Source organism: Musa acuminata, chromosome BXJ3-4, assembly GCF_036884655.1.
Source record: "Musa acuminata AAA Group cultivar baxijiao chromosome BXJ3-4, Cavendish_Baxijiao_AAA, whole genome shotgun sequence".
Taxonomy (NCBI): domain Eukaryota; kingdom Viridiplantae; phylum Streptophyta; class Magnoliopsida; order Zingiberales; family Musaceae; genus Musa; species Musa acuminata.
Window position 1 is genome coordinate 31,747,898 of NC_088352.1, and position 19,292 is coordinate 31,767,189.

At 32.1% G+C, this 19,292-nt stretch overlaps 1 protein-coding gene across 1 annotated transcript; it reads left to right on the forward strand.

Annotated features, from left to right (window-relative positions):
• Nucleotides 1-18,692: 18,692 nt before the first annotated feature.
• On the forward strand, nt 18,693-19,055 carry LOC135636390 (FCS-Like Zinc finger 2-like). The gene has a single exon (XM_065148077.1). It carries the CDS (start codon nt 18,693-18,695, stop codon nt 19,053-19,055), a length of 363 nt encoding a protein of 120 aa, XP_065004149.1.
• Nucleotides 19,056-19,292: the final 237 nt, after the last annotated feature.

Genomic DNA, 19,292 nt, shown 5'->3' on the forward strand with positions numbered 1-19,292 from the left:
TCAGTTGTTATACCTGTAATCCCTCCATGCTGAGCCTGGTTTCGGTGCAAATATAATTCTTTGCCGTGCTTTACCACCAGCTTGCAAGTGCATCTTTTACCAACAGTTTACAGTTCATCTGATTGGAAGAGCATGTAACTTGTAGGTTTTTTTTTGTTAAAGATCACACATGTGCTTCAAGTTGAGGCATAAGAGATGCTTCTAATTATTAAAGACTGCAGGTAATGTTTCCTATCCTGAGGTTAATCTTAGCATCTCTGTGGGAAAGTATGGGACTTGTTTAGTTGCATGATCTACTAAATTATGACTCTTCAAGTTTCTCTCTCCGGGAAGTACCAAATTTGTGATCCTCCTGACTTGTTGGCTGTTGAATTGTTTTCTCAACCAGAATCCCTCAATCATTGAAATCCTACAAGACACTTGATATGGTCTATATCTCTAATTATGATTTCAATAACATTTATCATAACGGTTACTGATCAGATAAAGTTAGTTTTACTAGTCACAAATGAGGATGTTACCAAAATTACTTTCAATTGCTTTTCATGATAGACAAAAACATTAAGGATAATGTTGTATTAAGTATTTCATGAAATATAGTGAATTGGGTAGAGATTATATTCTACTACATATTCGATATATGAATTATTTTGCTAATATTATTGGTATCAGAACCGTACTTCATCCATGTTGTTTAGAACATAAAGTATAAATATGATATGTTTCTTTGATGGAAATGATTTATGTTAGTCAATAACTAATTTTATTCTAATTGATATTATCGAATAGTCCTCCTATTCTTGTTTCACAATGTGTTTGTTGTGTTCATGCTTTTCTCATTTCAACCATTATAGATGCTATAAAATGGATGTATTGGTTTTGTCAATTTGATACTACTTAAGAGAATAAAATTAATTTTTAGGGGATGTATATACTGTGAAATGTAAGTTGATAATGCTTAAAACGATTGAATGATTTTTTAGTTATATAAAATAAAAGGATTCTTTTATGTTATTTTAGAGAGATTGAAAGTCGATATTTTGAGATTATCTTTTTGAGTACATGTACATTGCAGTTCTTTTCTTGTTATATAAGGTGTAATAGATAAGTCTTTTGAACAAATTAAAATTGCACTTTGCTATATTTGTTGAGATTCTCTTAAAAAGGATTATATGTGACTTGTTATAGATGTATTAGCTCAATGTGATTTCAATTATTTCTTACGTTATGTATCAACATGAGAATTTATTCATGAGTTTACTATGAGATGTCATATAATATTTTAATATTTATAATCTAAGAGTAGCCATAATATCCTAAGTTGTAATATAATTTTGATTAATCGATGGTCACATTGTAAAGTAATTACTTTAAGATGACTACAAAAGAATAAATGACATCATGTAAAATTATAATTGACTTATCATTTAGGGTAACCACTTAGCCCTGCGGGAGTTAGAGTTAATTTAAAATATATTTTTTTCAGATCAATAAGTATGTAATATTATTAATGTTATTAATTAAATTTTGATGTAAATTTTATGCACAATGTACCTTTACCCACATAAAGATTATAATTTTTATTAATATAAATTATTTCTTTTATTGCATAAACTTGATTATTTTTCTTAGTTTTTTATATATATTTTTTCTTCTGCTCTTATTAATGTTGTTCTTCTTACTTTGAGTGATGATTAATTTTTTTACTAGGAAAGTTCTTGTCTCTTGGGTGCATAGATCTTGACTTGACACTTTTATTATGTGGATGAAACACTTGAAAGAAAATAGCATATGAGCAATGGGGGTGACCTGATCATTTAAGTATAATGCTCATCAGATCTCATGTCAGTAAGAGTACTTGAAGTTTTATTGTTGAATATAACAAAGTAGAATAATTTGTGACTTCATAATATAAGAAACAAACTAGTATTGTAATGAAAACAGTTTTAGATATAAAGTTTGATAATTTTAAATATGTGTGTGTGTGAGCATATAATACAAAAAAGAGACGTTGATGCTCAACTTAAGTTCTTGGAGATTGAGATAATCAAGTCTTTTCTAGTTTATTTCACATTGAATTAGTTTCCTATATAATTTGGTCTCAATCTCAATAGAAAAATAATTAAGTCTTTTCTAGTTTATTTCACATTGAATTAGTTTCCTATAGAATTTGGTCTATCTAAAATTTCCTATAACATATATAAAATAAATGACCGGTTAATAAACTCTTTTGACTATGTGTGTACAAGAGAAAAGATGTTGAATCATGAGAAGCTTCGATAAAAAAAAGAAACATTGCTCATCTAGCAACTAATAAGAAGAGTAATAAGTGGAAAGAAAGATGTGTCCATAAAGAAAAGAAACATAAAAAATTATCAATATAGTATCAAGATAGATAATAAAGTTCATTATTTCATTTATAAGAAGAGACACATAGCTAGTAACAAATGGACTTATTTTGGTTCATTAATCCATATTATGAATACCATATAAGCTTTCTAGATCTAAGAAAATCAAGATAAAATAAATAAAGTATGGAAGGCATTAATTAGGACTCATAGACTTATTTAGAAAACTAGATTAATTTTGGATCTTGAAAACTCTCAAGACTTATGCTTGAAACTTAGTTTATATTTAAGGCACTATGTATGTTGAAGCATCAATTCTCTAGAAACTTACTTTACGTTTTAAGGCTCATGCAAGTTGTTTTGCTTTTTTATTTTGAAAACTCTATATTTAGCATTTTACAAAATAAAAAAATTATTAAAATTGGATTCGAAAGTTAAGCTTAACTATTTTACAATATATGATAAAAAAAATAAAATTAAGCATCGTATTATCAATAAGCATTCTTCTTGTTTATGACACAAGAGATTAGATCATATCTTTATAGAAAGAATAAATATATTAAAACTCTTGATTTTATTGATTTCAAAAATTTTATGAATTATATAAAAGATAAGCTATCCAACACGTCTTTTACTAAGGATAGATACCTGCCAAAGAGGAATACTGAAACTGTAGAAATTATATGCACTGAGATATGTTGTGAGTCTTTTACTCTATGCCTCAATAAATTATTGAGAGACAATTTATCCCATTTATAGATGACTATATAAGATATATTTAATTATATATATTTATTTGAGAAAGCCAAAGCTCTTGATGCCTTTAAGGTTTACAATGCAAAAATAAAGAAATAAATATAAAAAAATTAAAATTATCAGAGTAGACAGAGAGAAGAGTATTATGAAGGTGCATAAAAATAGACCAATAATGAGTCTGTTCGTTAAGTTCATTGAAGAAGATATTATTGGAGAGTATATAATGCTTTACACAACTCAATAAAATAAGATTGCAGAAAGAAAGGAGTCACACGCTTAATATATGATAAGTGATGCTAATTTATCTTATCCCTTTGGAATGAAGTATTAACGATCATTGTATTATCTTAAACAAGGTTTCATTGTATTATCTTAAACTAAGCTTAAATCATTTGCATGTGTGGAATTGGAAGTGAGGATTTATAATCCTCGTATTAAAAAGAACAAGACCTTAGAACAGTCAATAATTTTTTTTTATTGATGATGTTATTAAAGATATAAATTTTTTTTTTGTCTCTTACATGTACTAAGAATTGTTGAATCAAGAAATACTAAATTTATTAGGGATCTTGAACTCAATGAAAATAATTATATATATATATATATATAATTTAAAAAAATAAATAATAGTATTAGTTTAATTTTGATCGACTGACGTTATCATCATGATGAAGAACCACTTTAATACAGAAGTACATATAGTCTAATACTCGTATCAATAATCATGTTAGTATTGAAACCATTAAAACAAAATAAATTCATCAGTTCATCAATTATTGATGGTTCTACGACAATCAAGATATACATTACAAACAATAGTATCTAGAATTATTGGATTCTCCATAATAATAATAATAATAATAATAATATCCCATCCCTTTAGCCAGTTTAGTTGATCTTTTACATTAATTTATATTTGATTTAATTTAGACGTCGATTAAAGGGTACCTTAATATGACTTAAAATGATTGAATACTTTTTTTTTTTGAAGGACACTCGGCTTTTTGTCATCCCTCGTTATACTTCCATCAATCTTTGGAGATCGAATTAGACCCATATACCAACAACAAGTTCGGCAATGTGGGGTCAGAGATGGCACCATCTTCTTCCACTCATTCTGACCGACTCGTAGCTTCGCTTTCATGACGGCGACGGCCAAATTGAGCAAGCACGCTCCACTATTCACTTTTCCCGTTGAAAGAGACGGTATTCGTCACCCACTCAGATGTACTGCATCTCTCTCTCTCTCTCATCACCCACTCAGATGTACTGCATCTCTCTCTCTCTCTCTCTCTGTTATTTTATCGTCCTCATTTTTAATTTTCGATGAACTGTCCAACCAACTTCGATCAGCCTTCCATCATTGCGATCACCACAGAAAAAATAAAATACATCTTTAATTTTCCTGTAAGAAGGCATCCTAAAATTCTTGAAGAGGTATTAAGGGTTTCAGTTATCAAAACATTTCCTTCACTTCTTAAAATAAGTTTCTGTATATTGATTCTATCTGGACATTATTTTTCTTGGAGTCATTTCATACTAACTAATTTGCCAATGGAAGTTTTTGCACATACTTACACCTAAGGAATTATTTTAAAGTATTATTTGTATGTGTTAAATAATGTAAGAGTGTCTCACTCTAATAGTTTTTGAGGTGAAACGATAAATATCACTTTTCTGGCTCCCATATTCTAAAATATTTTCAGTAATTTTTCATATTTTAGAAGAAGCATATTTCAAAATTTGAATTGAATTTATTAAATTCTGTCACTTGTTAGGCTTCAAAAATCAAAATCATGCTTAAATTCATGCTAATAATTAAATTTGTTAATTTTAAAATTTTATTATGGAACCTATTTTTATTTTTAAAATTACTTCTATTTTATATTTTTTAATATTTTTACATATATATGCAGTCATTATTAGAATGACACTAAGAGAGGAGTATATTAGTGCAATAGTATTTTTAACTGATTTTAAAACTCATCGACAAATCAACAAGTTTCAAAACTTAATTGATTAAATTAAAGTTACAAATAAGTAGTGTAAAATTAAGTCACAAGTAAAGGAAGTAAAGATAGGTAAACCAATTTATAGTGGTTCGGATTTCTCAAACTATGACCACTCCGATTCTTCTTCTCTCGAGGTCATCTCTCGAGGTCATTGGCTTTTACTATTAATCTTCTTTCCAATTACTGAAGATTGACTACCTTTATTGTAACTTTTTTTCTTTTTTAAACTGAGAAGATAACCTTCATACTCTCTTTTTAAGTAAGATCTCTTACCTTCTATAACTTAAAATTATAACCAAACTCAAGAGGAGAAAGATACTCAAACTATGCTCAAAATAAGAGTTTACAATAATTTTTTTGCTCAAGAATAGATGCTCCATCAATTCTTGAGTGAGATATTTATAGACCTCAAAAAGCTTCAAGAATAAAGTAAAAAATTTAATCCCTAAAATTTTGGGATATGACGGCACTATCGTAGGCATTGAGTGGTACTATCGTTATAACCAAGCTACAAATATAAGCTCTAGTCTATTGTCGATCGAAATGGTACTACCATCGACCTAGGTGGTACTATTGCTACATAAGCGGTACCACCACTAAAATCACTAATAAAGCACAAACAGGTTTTTCGATTGACTCAAGTGGTACTATCACCTTGGGCCTAGTGGTACCATCGCTTAAGCCTAGTTTAGGCCACCATTTTGTCCTTCTAACAAGCCCAATTCAGTCCTAGTTTAAGCCGAATGACTTCATTTACAAGTTGACATAGTTTCAACTTAATACTAACTCAAATTGATCCATAATAATCTTGATCAAGACTTTGATAAATCAATCACATAGTAAGTACATTTATGAAGCTTTCGGCATGTTGTACTCTATTTTGGCATGTCATCCTTTCTTTTGACACTTTATCTTAAGACATTGCCCTTTTGTTTGGCATATCGCCTATTCCATTGGTATGTCAATTTTTTCATAACGTCCAATCTTCTAGTGCAATACCTGATCCTTTTGTTATGATGCTTGAACCTTTAGTACGAAATCTAATTTTTGACACATCAAGCAATCTTCCAACTTAACATCTAATTTTCGACACAATAATTTTTTGGTACAATGTTTGACTCTCTTACTCTATTGTTGGCCCTTTAGTGGTCCAAGTCTAAGATTGAAGTATTTCCTATATCACTTATCTCAAAAGCATATTAGTCCAATAAACTCATCAGTTAATTTCATCATCAAAATATGAAATTCAATAGTCATTTCTTTACAAATTTAGCTTCATGATATAATAAGTGATTGCTTTGAACTTTTCTAAAAATTATTCTCCAACTAATATGAATATAAATCCTGAAGTGGATTTCCTACTATCGAGGTAATTTGTAAATAAACATATGAATATCTTACTTTCTTTGTAACTTTCAAATATTTCATTCCTAGATTGCTTTGGTATGTAGCCAACATTCCAACTGCAAAATTGATACATAGTCTTATATAGGTTTGAACATATAATAGACTTTCAAATATTCATGTATAAGAAATTTATTTGATTCTTTTCTAAGTCATTGAGACATTGGCTTTGACTGAATTTTTTATCTCTGGTAATAGGTGTATCATTAGCTAAACAAAATTGATACTGAATGTCTCTAAGACTTAGTCAATATATCATTTTTGAGATAGTTTTAGCAATCCTTGAGATTTATCCTTAAATATCTTAATACAAGTAATATAAACCATCTCATTTATATCAACTATCTTAAAATTCATAGTAACAAACATATTAGTTTTGTACAATAAACCAAGATCACTATTAGTAAGCAAAATATCATCCACATATAATATCAATATAATAAACTTATTTATATTGATGTTCAAATATATACATTGATCAACACTATTTTTCGTAAATTCGAAGAAAGTAATGATATCATGAAGCTTTATATACCATTGTCTGAAAGTTCGTTTTAGACTATAAATAGATTTCTTAAGTTTGCAAGCCCAACTTTTCTTTCCTTTTTCTATGAAGCTTTCAGGTTATTCCATGTAGACTTTTTCATCTAGATCTCCATTTAGAAATATTATTTTTGTATCCATATGATATAACTTAAGATTATAATGAGCTATTAATGCCACGATGATCTTCAACAAATCCTTTTTAGAAATTGAAGAAAAGATCTCATTATAGTAGAAGTCTTCTTTTTGAGAAAAAAATTTGATTATAAGTCTGGATTTAAATAATTCAATATTACCTCTTAAGTCATGTTTTGTTTTAAAGATCCATTTACAATCAACTCTTTTATAATTATTGGACACTTCAACAAGTTCTCAAATACTATTTTGGTCCATCAATTTCAATTCTTCTTTTATCATATCAAGCCACTTTTCAGAATTGCTACTTTCTATGACTTATGTCATAACTTAATTCTTATAGATATACAACATAGTTATATGAAATGATAGGTTTCCCTTTCCTTTGAGATTTTTTTAGAACCGTCAATTGTGGTTGTCCAACAAGCTTATTAGCAGTGGCATCAACAATATGTAGAAGCCCATTAATGTTATATTGTTGTTCATCCTCATCAATTCTTTTAGTGATTTGAGGAATAACATCTTAAATAGGAAATAATAATGAAGTATCAACATATATCTCATCTATATTAAAATTAATCCTTTAAGATTTTTTACTCTCATTGATTTTATCATTTTCTAGGAATCTTGTATTATCATATTCTACTATTATCATACTATGATTATGGTAATAAAATCTATATCCCTTGATTTTTTTAGAACCAATAAAATATCTAAAAATAATTCTTAAATCTAATTTCTTTTTATATAGATTAAATACTCTTATCTCTGTAAGACAATCCCAAATATATAGAGCCCTCAAAATAGGTTTCTTACTAGTTCATAATTTAAATGGAGTCAATAGAATTGACTTACAAGAAATTCTGTTCAAGATATACATAGTTGTCATATTTTAAATATTCTTACAGTTTATGATTGTATATCCAAAGATTACAACACTAATCCATAAGGATAATATCAGCCTTCTATAAATAATTTTAAGTGAACATTTGTTAGTTTGGCAAGTCCCATCGTCCCACATCGGGAAAATCAGACTTGTTGTCTCGTCTTGGAACTATAAATAAGGGCCTGAGCTTTGAAGTCAGATGCACCACAAGAGGTACCATAAGTGGCACCACAAGAAAAACCTAAGTGTTTGCTTTGGTTTAAGTCCATACTCAGTTAAATAGTTTGGACTTATAGTTTGGTTTTTCTTGTTTAGTATTTTCGGGTGTTTTATAGCCTAGGAACATCTTCCTAAGGCATTTGTAATTGTCCCTCTTTTGCAGTAGTAATTTGCTCATCTTTCGTCCGTGAATGTAGGTTAAAGTCAATTGACCGAACCACGTATATATGGTGTTCTGGTGTTCTTGTCTCGCTTTTATTCTTTCCGTTTTATTGTCTTGTTGGGTTGCCAAAATTACATTGTGGTAAATTTCCTAGGGCTAGCTCTAACAAACTGGTATCAGAGCCTGGTTCTGGGATCTTTTGGCAATGATGACAATAACAAAGATTGTTGTCGAGAAATTCGACAGAAATGTCAACTTCGGCTTGTGGCAACTCAAGATGGAGGCCATTCTGGTTCAAGACGGAGTTGATTTGGTACTACAGGGAGCCGAGAGCATTCCAGATGATATGTCAAAAGAAGAGCTTGCGGGTATAGATAAGAAGGCCCGATCAAGCATCATTCTAAATCTCTCTGACGAGGTTTTACGGGAGGTAGCTACGGAGACTAAGGCTAAGAGCATGTGGGACAAGCTTAAAGCCTTGGACAAGCTTAAAGCCTTGTACATGAAGAGGACAGTGGAGAATCGTCTCTACTTGAAGCAGAGTCTATATATGCTTCGGATGATTGAAGGTACATCTATACTCTCGCATCTTGATAAGTTTGATTCTTTGGTTATGTATTTGGAGAATATAGATGCAAAAATTGATGATGAGGATAAGACTTTGTTACTCTTGTGTTCTCTTCCTTTTAAGCATTTCCGTGATACTTTGATTTATGGAAAAGAAACAGTTTTGTATCAAGAAATTAAATCTGCACTAAAATCTAAGGAGCAGATAGACAGAAATATCACTGGGGAAAGTAGAGAGAATCAGGCTGAGGGTCTGGTTGTTAGGGGGAGAATGGATAAAAGAGAATTTGACAGTAGTAGATCTAAATCTAGATCTAAATCCAGACATAGAAATTTGGAATGCAGATATTGTCATAAAATGGGGCACATTAAATCTGATTGCTTTAAATTGAAAAATAAATTAAAGCAAAAGGAAAAATTTGTTGAAAAAAACTACTGAATCCGCTGAAGTTAGTGTAGCAACTGATGAGATTGTTGGAAATGTTTTTTCTGCTATTGATGACAGGACGAGGTCTAAAATTGAATGGATTTTAGATTCGGGTTGTTCTTATCACATGTGTCCCAATAGGGATTTGTTTTCCACATATGAATCTTGTAATGGTGGAATTGTTTTGATGGGCAATAATGCCGCATGTGATGTTGTTGGTAGAGGTACAATCCGAATTAAAATGCATGATGGTATTGTGAGGACGCTCACTAATGTTAGACATGTTCCTGATTTAAAAAGAATATCATCTCTTTAGGCACCATAGAGGCTCTTGGGTGTAAATACACAGCTGAAGGTGGAGTTATGAAAGTTTCTAGAAGTGCCCTTATTGTTATGAAAGCTTGTAGGTCTGATAGCTTGTATATTCTGCAGGGAACTACTGTCACAGGTTCGGTTGCAGTTTCGTCATCATCATTGTCTGATTCTGACATCACCAAATTATGACATATGCGTTTGGGTCATATGAGCGAAAAAGGTTTGAGCATATTGAGCAAAAGGGGTCTACTTTGCGGACAGAGTACTGGGCCACCTGATTTTTGTGAACACTGCATTTTTGGAAAACAGAAAAGAGTCAGCTTCACTTCTCCGGCAGTTCACAAAACGAAAGGTACTCTTGACTATATTCATTCAGACCTTTGGGGTCTAGCTCATGTTCAGTCTAAGGGTGGTGCTAGGTATATGTTGACTTTCATTGACGATTATTCCAGGAAAGTTTGGGTTTATTTTCTGAAGCATAAAAATGATGTTTTTCTAACATTTAAACAATGGAAGGCTTTGATTGAGAAGCAAACAGGTAAACAGATTAAGCGGCTTTGAACAGATAATGGCATGAAATTTTGTGAAGGTGATTTTGAAGAATTCTGCAAAAATGAAGGAATCGTTCGGCATCGCACTATTAGGATGACGCCTCAACAAAATGGTGTGGCCGAACGTATGAACAGAACACTCTTGGAGAGAGCAAGGTGTCTGATCTCAAATGCAGGGTTGACAAAGGACTTTTGGGCAGAGGCGATTAATATGGCCTATTACGTTGTCAACCGCGCTCCTTCTGCAGCACTTAACTTTAAAACTCCGGAGGAAGTTTGGTCAGGTACTCCTACTGATTATTCTGATTTAAAAATTTTTGGGTGTCCAGCATACATGCATGTAAATGAAGGAAAATTATAGCCTCGGGCTAAAAAGTACATTTTCCTTGGGTATGCTTCTGGGGTGAAAGGATACAGATTATGGTGTTCTGATCCCAAATTCCCAAAATTTATAATAAGTAGAGATGTTACTTTTGATGAATTGTTTATGTTATCTTCCAAAGAGGATTCTACTAGTTGTACAAATGATAGTGCGCAAAAGCAAGTGGAGCTTGAGATTGGTAGTTCAGATTCTTTTAAGTCGAACTCTTCTACTCAAAGAATGCCAGTATGTGGTCCCGAGTCTACTAACGCAGATGATCCAGAGGAAGAGCAATATTCCATAGCCAAGGATAGACCACGGAGAAATATTCGACCACCACAAAGGTATACAAATTTGGTTGCATATGCTTTGTCTGTTGCAGAAGAAACAAGTAAAGTTGGTGAGCCTACTACCTACTCAGATGTAGTTTCTTGTGATAATTTCGCTAAGTGGTTGATTGCGAAGAATGAATCTCTTCATCAGAATAGAACTTGGAATCTTGTGAAGCCGCCTTCGGGTAAGAAAATTGTTGGATGCAAATGGGATACCATTGCTGAGGGAAAGGTCCTTGTTCAGAAAATTCATATGAAGGATAATCCAACTGATATGCTTACGAAGTCTTTTCCGGTTTACAAGTTCAAGCAGTGCTTGGACTTGGTTGGTGTTCATTGTTGGTGATTGCCCATTGGGGCTTTTGTGAAGAAGGTGGAGCAAGTTTTGTTGGGACATGCCAAGGTGGAGATTTGTTAGTTTGGCAAGTCCCATAGTCCCACATCGGGAAAATCAGACTTGTTGTCTCGTCTTGGAACTATAAATAAGGGCCTGAGCTTTGAAGTCAGATGCACCACAAGAGGTACCATAAGTGTCACCATAAGAAAAACCTAAGTGTTTGCTTTGGTTTAAGTCCATACTCAGTTAAATAGTTTGGACTTATAGTTTGGTTTTTCTTGTTTAGTATTTTCGGGTGTTTTATGGCCTAGGAACATCTTCCTAAGGCATTTGTAATTGTCCCTCTTTTGCAGTAGTAATTTGCTCCTCTTTCGTCCGTGGATGTAGGTCAAAGTCAATTGACTGAACCACGTATATCTGGTGTTCTGGTGCTCTTGTCTCGCTTTTATTCTTTCCGTTTTATTATCTTGTTGGGTTGCCAAAATTACCTTGTGGTAAATTTCCTAGGGCTAGTTCTAACAGATATATCTATATTTTACCCAAAGGTAAAGTATGAATAATTTTAATAGTTCATAATATTTTAGAAATACAAAGCCTTAATATTATTTTATATTTTACCGTGGTACTTCCATATATTCTAATGCTTTTAGTATCGATATACTCTCTAGTTTAAATTATTCAGAATGATTAGTATTAGATCTTGACCTAGTATTACTTATTGAACAACCCACAAACTTCATTAATGAAAACAATATAGCATAGATTAATGAAATAAATACTTGAGAAAGATCTAATAGACTTAGCTTAATGTTTATAAGAATGATAATTATAAATAGTATAAAGACTATTATTATCTAAAACGAGCACACAAGAATATTTGACGGTTATAGAAGATATATTTAAATATATTGAGAAGTTATTGGTCAACACATTAATGAATGAACTAACTATGACTTAGCATGAGACACTCGAGGGATTTAGGATTATATTCTCAATATGTGTGACAATGTTATAAATATCCTCATTAGCATGAATGTGGATGAATCTTTCCACATGTAGTTCATTCTTAATTCTATTCCTTTTCAATTTGACCCATTCACTATAATACTAATAAGGATAAATGAGACTTAAATGAGCTGACTAACTAAATTTGTCGGGTTTAGAAATGCAAAGCAAACTAACAAAAAGAAAGCTTTCACAATAAGTACTTCTTTTATGGTAGAAAAAGATATGTGAAAAAAAAGACTGCATTAAACGTAATACTTTATTCAAAAAGAAAAATATAAACTCAACCTCTATATACTTCGAATCAAGTATTATAAATATTCTTTCTAATATTTGGTAGATTGATTTTAGTGCTTCAATATATATTACCAATAATATATAAGGATTTTTTTAACCCAAAAATCAAATGAATATGAAAGATTCGTCGTTAACATTGGCAACATATTACCTATGCTTAGAGATATATCATTTGATGGATTTTATAGACAAATGTTATGTTTCTATTATTTTTAAAAATTTAGTTTTCTTATCTAGAATTGATGAGTTAGGATACTGTCTTTCTTTTGATAATGATAAACTCAGTATATTTTATGATTCAATAAAAGTTAGTTCTAAAATTCTATATGATAATTTATATAAAATTAATTTGAATCTTGAGTTTGCAAAAACATAGGTGACCTTGTAATCAAATGTTAGATTGAAATTTAGTTTTAATGATGAAAAATCTTCTAAATTGTAGCATAGATATTCAGGGCATATCTCAAAGGAAATTTTTTTGAAAGATTTATACTTCACTGATTTTAATATTTGTATATATTATATTATGAGAAAGCAAACTAAGTATACTAAGAAAAATAACACAAGAAGTAAAGAACTTTTTAAGATTATTCATACTAATTGCTAGTCATGAGTGTCATACAAGCCTATCATATGGGTGATGACATGTGTGATATGATACACACTCTTTTTGCTTGTTATATATTTAATTTTTTTTACTTTATATTATTTGTTAGATATATTGTGATATCCATGGATCTGTATAATAAGAATGTATCATGATAAGATCATGAAAATGAGGCTGATTCATCTTTAAACATAGACCATAAATAATCCCGGTCATATGTTACTCGAGAGGGACATTGAGATAACCGGATAGACTAGTGTGCTATATATCCATCCATATGATGGAGGCGACTAGTCTCATAGTTGCTCGTGTGTGGACACTAGGGATACAGTGTAGGTGCTCATTGGAGATTAAGTTCACTGATCGATTCGCTTACGGAATGTTGGATGATTGATGATACCTTATTGTCAGACAATAATTTTATCATTTCAATGGTGTATATGATCCTTAGACTTGAGACACCAAGGATGTCCTATATGAGTACTCCACCTTTTGATACCAGACTTATAGGTTTGAAAATTTCAAATCTAGTACAATCGGTCATTGGGAGTGGTAGCCAATCTTACGAGGGCAATTGAATATCGATAGAGGATCATATTCTCTCGGTGTCATGAGAGGAATATCTCATATGTTCTTACTCAAGCAAATTCCCAACCAGGGTCATTCGGAATGAGAGAGAAAGAGTGCTTTGGGAGAATTTGATTAGAGCGAGACTCGAGTATAAACCATATGAGCTTGAAAACACCATGCTCGGAATACGATCTTTGGGATATTAGATGGATGATAAACTATAGATATATGGTAACTGAGGATAGACATCTCCAATGGATTAGACCTCTTTATCGTTTAGGGACTGTGGCGTAGTGACTTAGTATGTCCGCAGTCGATGAGTTGAGTGAATTATTATGTAGATAATAATTTATTGAGCCAGAAGGAGTTCTGACAGGTATGACTCATGGCTAACTCGATATTAGGTCTAGAGGATCATACAAATATGATAGGTGTTGCGATGAGCAGATGTTTAAATATGAGATATCCACTGAAGCCCTTATCTTATTGGATATCTAATAAGGTCTTTAATTATTGGATCATATGGATGAGATCCAATAAGAGCAAATGAGAGATTATTGGATAGAAATCCATTAATCTAAGTAGCTTGGGTAGTTGGATGAAGATTTTGTACCCAACAAGGCAGGATCCATTAAGGTAAATTTATAAGAACATCTATAAATATGAGAGAACCAAAGGCTATAGGTTGGACCTCTTTTGGTTGCCATCTCCTGTCCTCCTCTCTCTCTCCCCTCCTAAGCCAATAGCCCTTGCTTGGGGCGATCCCTTCTTAATTGTGTGGTGCATATAAAAAGGAGGATTGTGTAATGATTTGAAGAGCATCTTTACAACCCCTACAATGTGGATCACTGCTAGAGAGGAGAATAGTTAATTTCCTTCATCATTTCCTATAGATCTGTAAGTTTTCAAGGATATATGATCTCCCTAGATAACACATCTTTATTATATGTGTAGTTTTCGATTTTGTGGGTTTTTGCGCATCAATCTTCGCATGATGATGAAATCTTCTTATTTTCTGTGGAAATCTAAGATTTTTATTTTCTACCCTTCCGGTGTGCATATGATTTTGCTTCAGATTTCCCAACACTAATATGTACGAATCACTTCATATTTCTTATTTCAATGGAGAGAGATATTTTATCATATTTATATATGACTTGTTAAAATATAATTATATATTTTTAATACATAAAAAGTTGACTATTGACACTCTTGAGGTATACAAATGAAGTTGAGAGATAATTAAATAAAAAAATGAAATTATCAAATTTGATAAAGGTAGTAAATTTTATGATAGATCTGATGAGTCAGGTTAGAATCCTAGTCTTTTTGCTAGATTTTTAGAAAAATAAGATATTTGTGTTCATTATGCCTTACCGAGTTTGTCATAGCAGAATGACATTGATAGAAGGCGAAATTATATTATTATAAATATGATTAGGAGCATGATAAGTTATTCTTCTGTACCTAGGTTGATGTAGAGTAAAACTCTTAAGATATAATTATCATATCCCATCACATAATTATTCAAAATATATTCCCTTTTATGATTATATAAATCTCCTAATTATATGTGTTACTATAAATATTTTTTTAATATCATTTAGGACTAATTCTTTAATATAATTTTATAATTTATTATTTTAGATCACTTTGATGGTTATAAGACTAATATAATAATATAAAATATAGTTTAAGATATCTTATAAATGATAAAATATTTATTTAATTTATATCCCATAAACAAACTATCCTAGGTTACTTGACTACTACTAGTTAAATAAAACTTAAGGATATAAGTTACAAATAATATTAATCAAATATCCTTTAATTTAATTTATATAAAAATAATTTAATAATATTAAAATAATAATCATAATAATTATTAAACATTTATCAACATAAAAAAAACTCATGCATGTGAAAAACTATAATCATGATAAAATATAAATCATGTCTTTATGTAAAAAATAAATGTTATTTTATAATTTTAAACATATGCATGTGAATAACTAAACAAATATCCAAGAATAATAATTAGAATTTAATTATCATAAGAAAAAGATTACGAGTATGTCATATGAGAAAACTATAGAAAAAAACTATAATTTATATTTTTTTAACTCCATATGGAATCCTAAATTATACAAATCAACTATATTTAATTAGATAAGCATAGAATTAGGCTAAAAATTAACCTAATTATATTAGTCAAAATTAAAGTTAACTAATGTAAAAAATTGATGAAAATTTTACTTTCCCTAAATTCAATAAAAAATATGATTGATCGAATCTAAATCCAGTCAAATAGTCAAAATACAATCAAGATAAAGTTCGATCAAAATATTTTATTAAAATAAAATAAAATAAGTTAATTTTATAACCAAGGACATAAGTCGAAATAATATTTATTTTTTGAAGGATAAAATTATAATTTTATTGGGATATATAGTAAAAATATATGATTTTTGAAGGATAGAACTATTAAGGAGACACAGATTGACATTAAAAGGATTCATAAGGGCAAAATTATGATTTTAATGGGTGAAAACCTTTTTTCTTCCTCGTTGCTATGCGAGGCATACAATTGACGCATTGTGCGATTGTTCATTGTGTTGGGTGTTATTGTTCTCACGCGGCTGACCGACAACCCCTACAATCACCATGGTGTGTTGTTGCACCCACACACGATTATTCTCACCACTCGCGTGTTCCTCATCGATGGAATACCTCTACAGCCATACATTGCTGACTACCATATGCTTAATTAGCAACACCAAGACATAACTCCAAATGCCAATGTCATCTACAACCGTTCACCACCATATGTGATGTTATGAAACAAGGACTTCCAACAACTATCGACACCGACCATGGCTAGTGCTCAAAACTTTACCATGGCGACTTCCACCATGCAGAACCACCTAGCAATCATTCTTCTCTACTTCTATGTCGACTGCCATAACAACAATAACTTTCAGTAAGAGTGACAACAACAGTAGGCTAGTATCATCGCTTGTAGCACCATCACCCTTTGTTCCGTCGTGCTCGACCATCATTGCGGGCTTTGTGGTCTTCACTATCCACATTAGTGTAGCAACGGTAATTCCTTGATCAAACACTAGAAACCTCGTATTACCCACAAGTAAGCGAGGATGGATGAGATAGGAAAGCAGATCGATAACATAAATGAAACGTTCAAATATTGTATAATCAAAATCAAATAATACCTTTTCACAAGTAAATGTGCTAATAAATACATGTAATTGTAAACTAGATATGATACCTTTTAGTTTTAAAAAGGTAATACCTTTTAGTTTTAAAAATGTAATTGTAAAGTAAATGTGCTAATACCTTTTAGTTTTAAAAATGACTCTAATACTAATTGTAAGCATAAAAAACTATAATTATGTTACTATTATACGAAAAACTTAAATATAAAAAATGAAATCAAATAACAATAATTCAAGATTAGAATTGTATATATTTCATGTCATTCAAAATACCCTTATCTGATATGCAAATGTATGATCGTCGAATCTGAAAATTACAACGATGCAGATCTACAAGGAGAACTAGACTCGCTTTCTCATCTTTTTCTATCTTTCACATGACTACCGTAATCTCAATTTTTAATATTTCATCCCTAGGAGGTCTTTGACAAGAATAATAGAAGGTCTAGGATAGTAATTAAAAGAGTCTCTTCCATCATCTCCTAAGAAACCCTATCATAAATGAATTTTCTGTTGATCGAGACATCCGTAATCAAAACCTAATCAGATCTATAATATAATATATCTAATTAAATAAAGCTATATAATCTAACATAAGATCGATCCAATGCACCGCCCATGAAACATGGCTACTTCCTTTGATGAGTTCATATGCGACTTACTGCAGAATTACTTCAATGCACTTCGTAGTTGTGTATTGATGGAGAGATTACAGCTTAATGTATCATGCAATAATTTTATGGCCTCTTCTGCCTAAGTTAGTAGGTTCCTGGTTCTGATTGCTAGGCAATTTGTGAGAGAGTTCCCTTGGGAATAATATATTCTTTTTTTCATTCTCAGAAAAAGTTTATTAATGTTTGGTAGCTGTAGTGCTAGATTAATGTACAAGAAGTAGCTGTTCATCACACATGTTAACCAGCAGTATACCACTTGAGCATGATAAATGCATGGATGACAAAGGGAAACAAAATTTACTTTGAGAAAGATGTCCACTGAAGGCAGTGGCAGTCCACAAAAAAAGTAGGGAAGCAAGCGGTGGTCTTTTTTTATGGACCACCATGCATCTTGCCACTTGCACTTCCTTTCCCTTTAAAAATGGTGGAGAAGAGAGAGAGAGAGAGAGAGAGAGAGAGAGAGAGAGAGAGAGAAAGGGCCAGAGAAAGAACTCATTGAGCCCACCATTCTCAGATGCAGCAGCAGTAGCCAATGGATTCAGTTCAGTTCATTTGGCACGCTCTCAAGCAAAAGGCCAGCACTCTGTTTGCATTAAATCCACTTCTTCTCCCCTGAAACCAAGCCCACCTTACAACTCTCTCTCTCTCTCTCTTTATCGCTCCCTGAGGTTGTGTTGTGGGTCGCCTCACCACCCCCTTGCTTTCTTCTCTGAACCAAATACCACTCTCTTCTACCTCTCTCCCCATGCAAATCCTATTCAAGGAATAAGCTGTGAGGAAAACCAAGCACATACTTGCAGACAGTGGCTGATCATAAAATAACCTTCATGGATTCCATTCCTTCTTCCCCTTCTTCGTCACCGTCGTCATCCTGTGGTTCTCTGAACGCTGCCGATATCTAAGCAGTTTCGCTGGTTGCATCCCCCACCCTCGCCCGCCCCCGCCCTCGGATGCCGGAGATTGGAGAAGAAGGGAGAGGTAGAGGGGGGGTGATGTTTTCTCTGAGACCGAGGTTCTTCGTCGAGGAAGGCAATGACGAGGCCCGCCACTTCTTGGACTCGTGCTTCCTCTGCAAGAGACCCCTCTCCCGGAACCGCGACATCTTCATGTACAGAGGAGACACACCATTCTGCAGCGTGGAGTGCCGGCAAGAGCAGATCGAGATGGACGAGGCCAGGGAACAGAAGTTGAAGCTTTCTTTAAAGAATTCTTCGACAAAGGAGCAGCCGAACGCATCAAAAACCAGCGCGATCAACAGCCCACCGAAGTCCCAGAAGATCCATGTCAAAGCCGGTACCGTGGTTGCCGGCTAATAGTCCTTTCAAGCGATCAAACAAGTAGTAGTTAAGGATCTGCACGCGAATGGAAGAAAACTCACTGAAGGAAAAAGAACACCAAAAAGAAAAAAAGAAATCTTTTCTCTTAATTTTGCATGCGCAGGACCAAGAACAAGAGTTGTGTATCATGATGATGGTTTGCTAATATGAAGTTGGCACTGTGCAGTAAATCTTTTGTTGGACGATCTGCAGGAAGCCTTTAAATGTCCTTCT

What these genes read in the sequence shown, in the direction of transcription:
- LOC135636390 (XM_065148077.1), top strand. Translation starts at nt 18,693, where the DNA reads ATGCCGGAGATTGGAGAAGAAGGGAGAGGTAGAGGGGGGGTGATGTTT.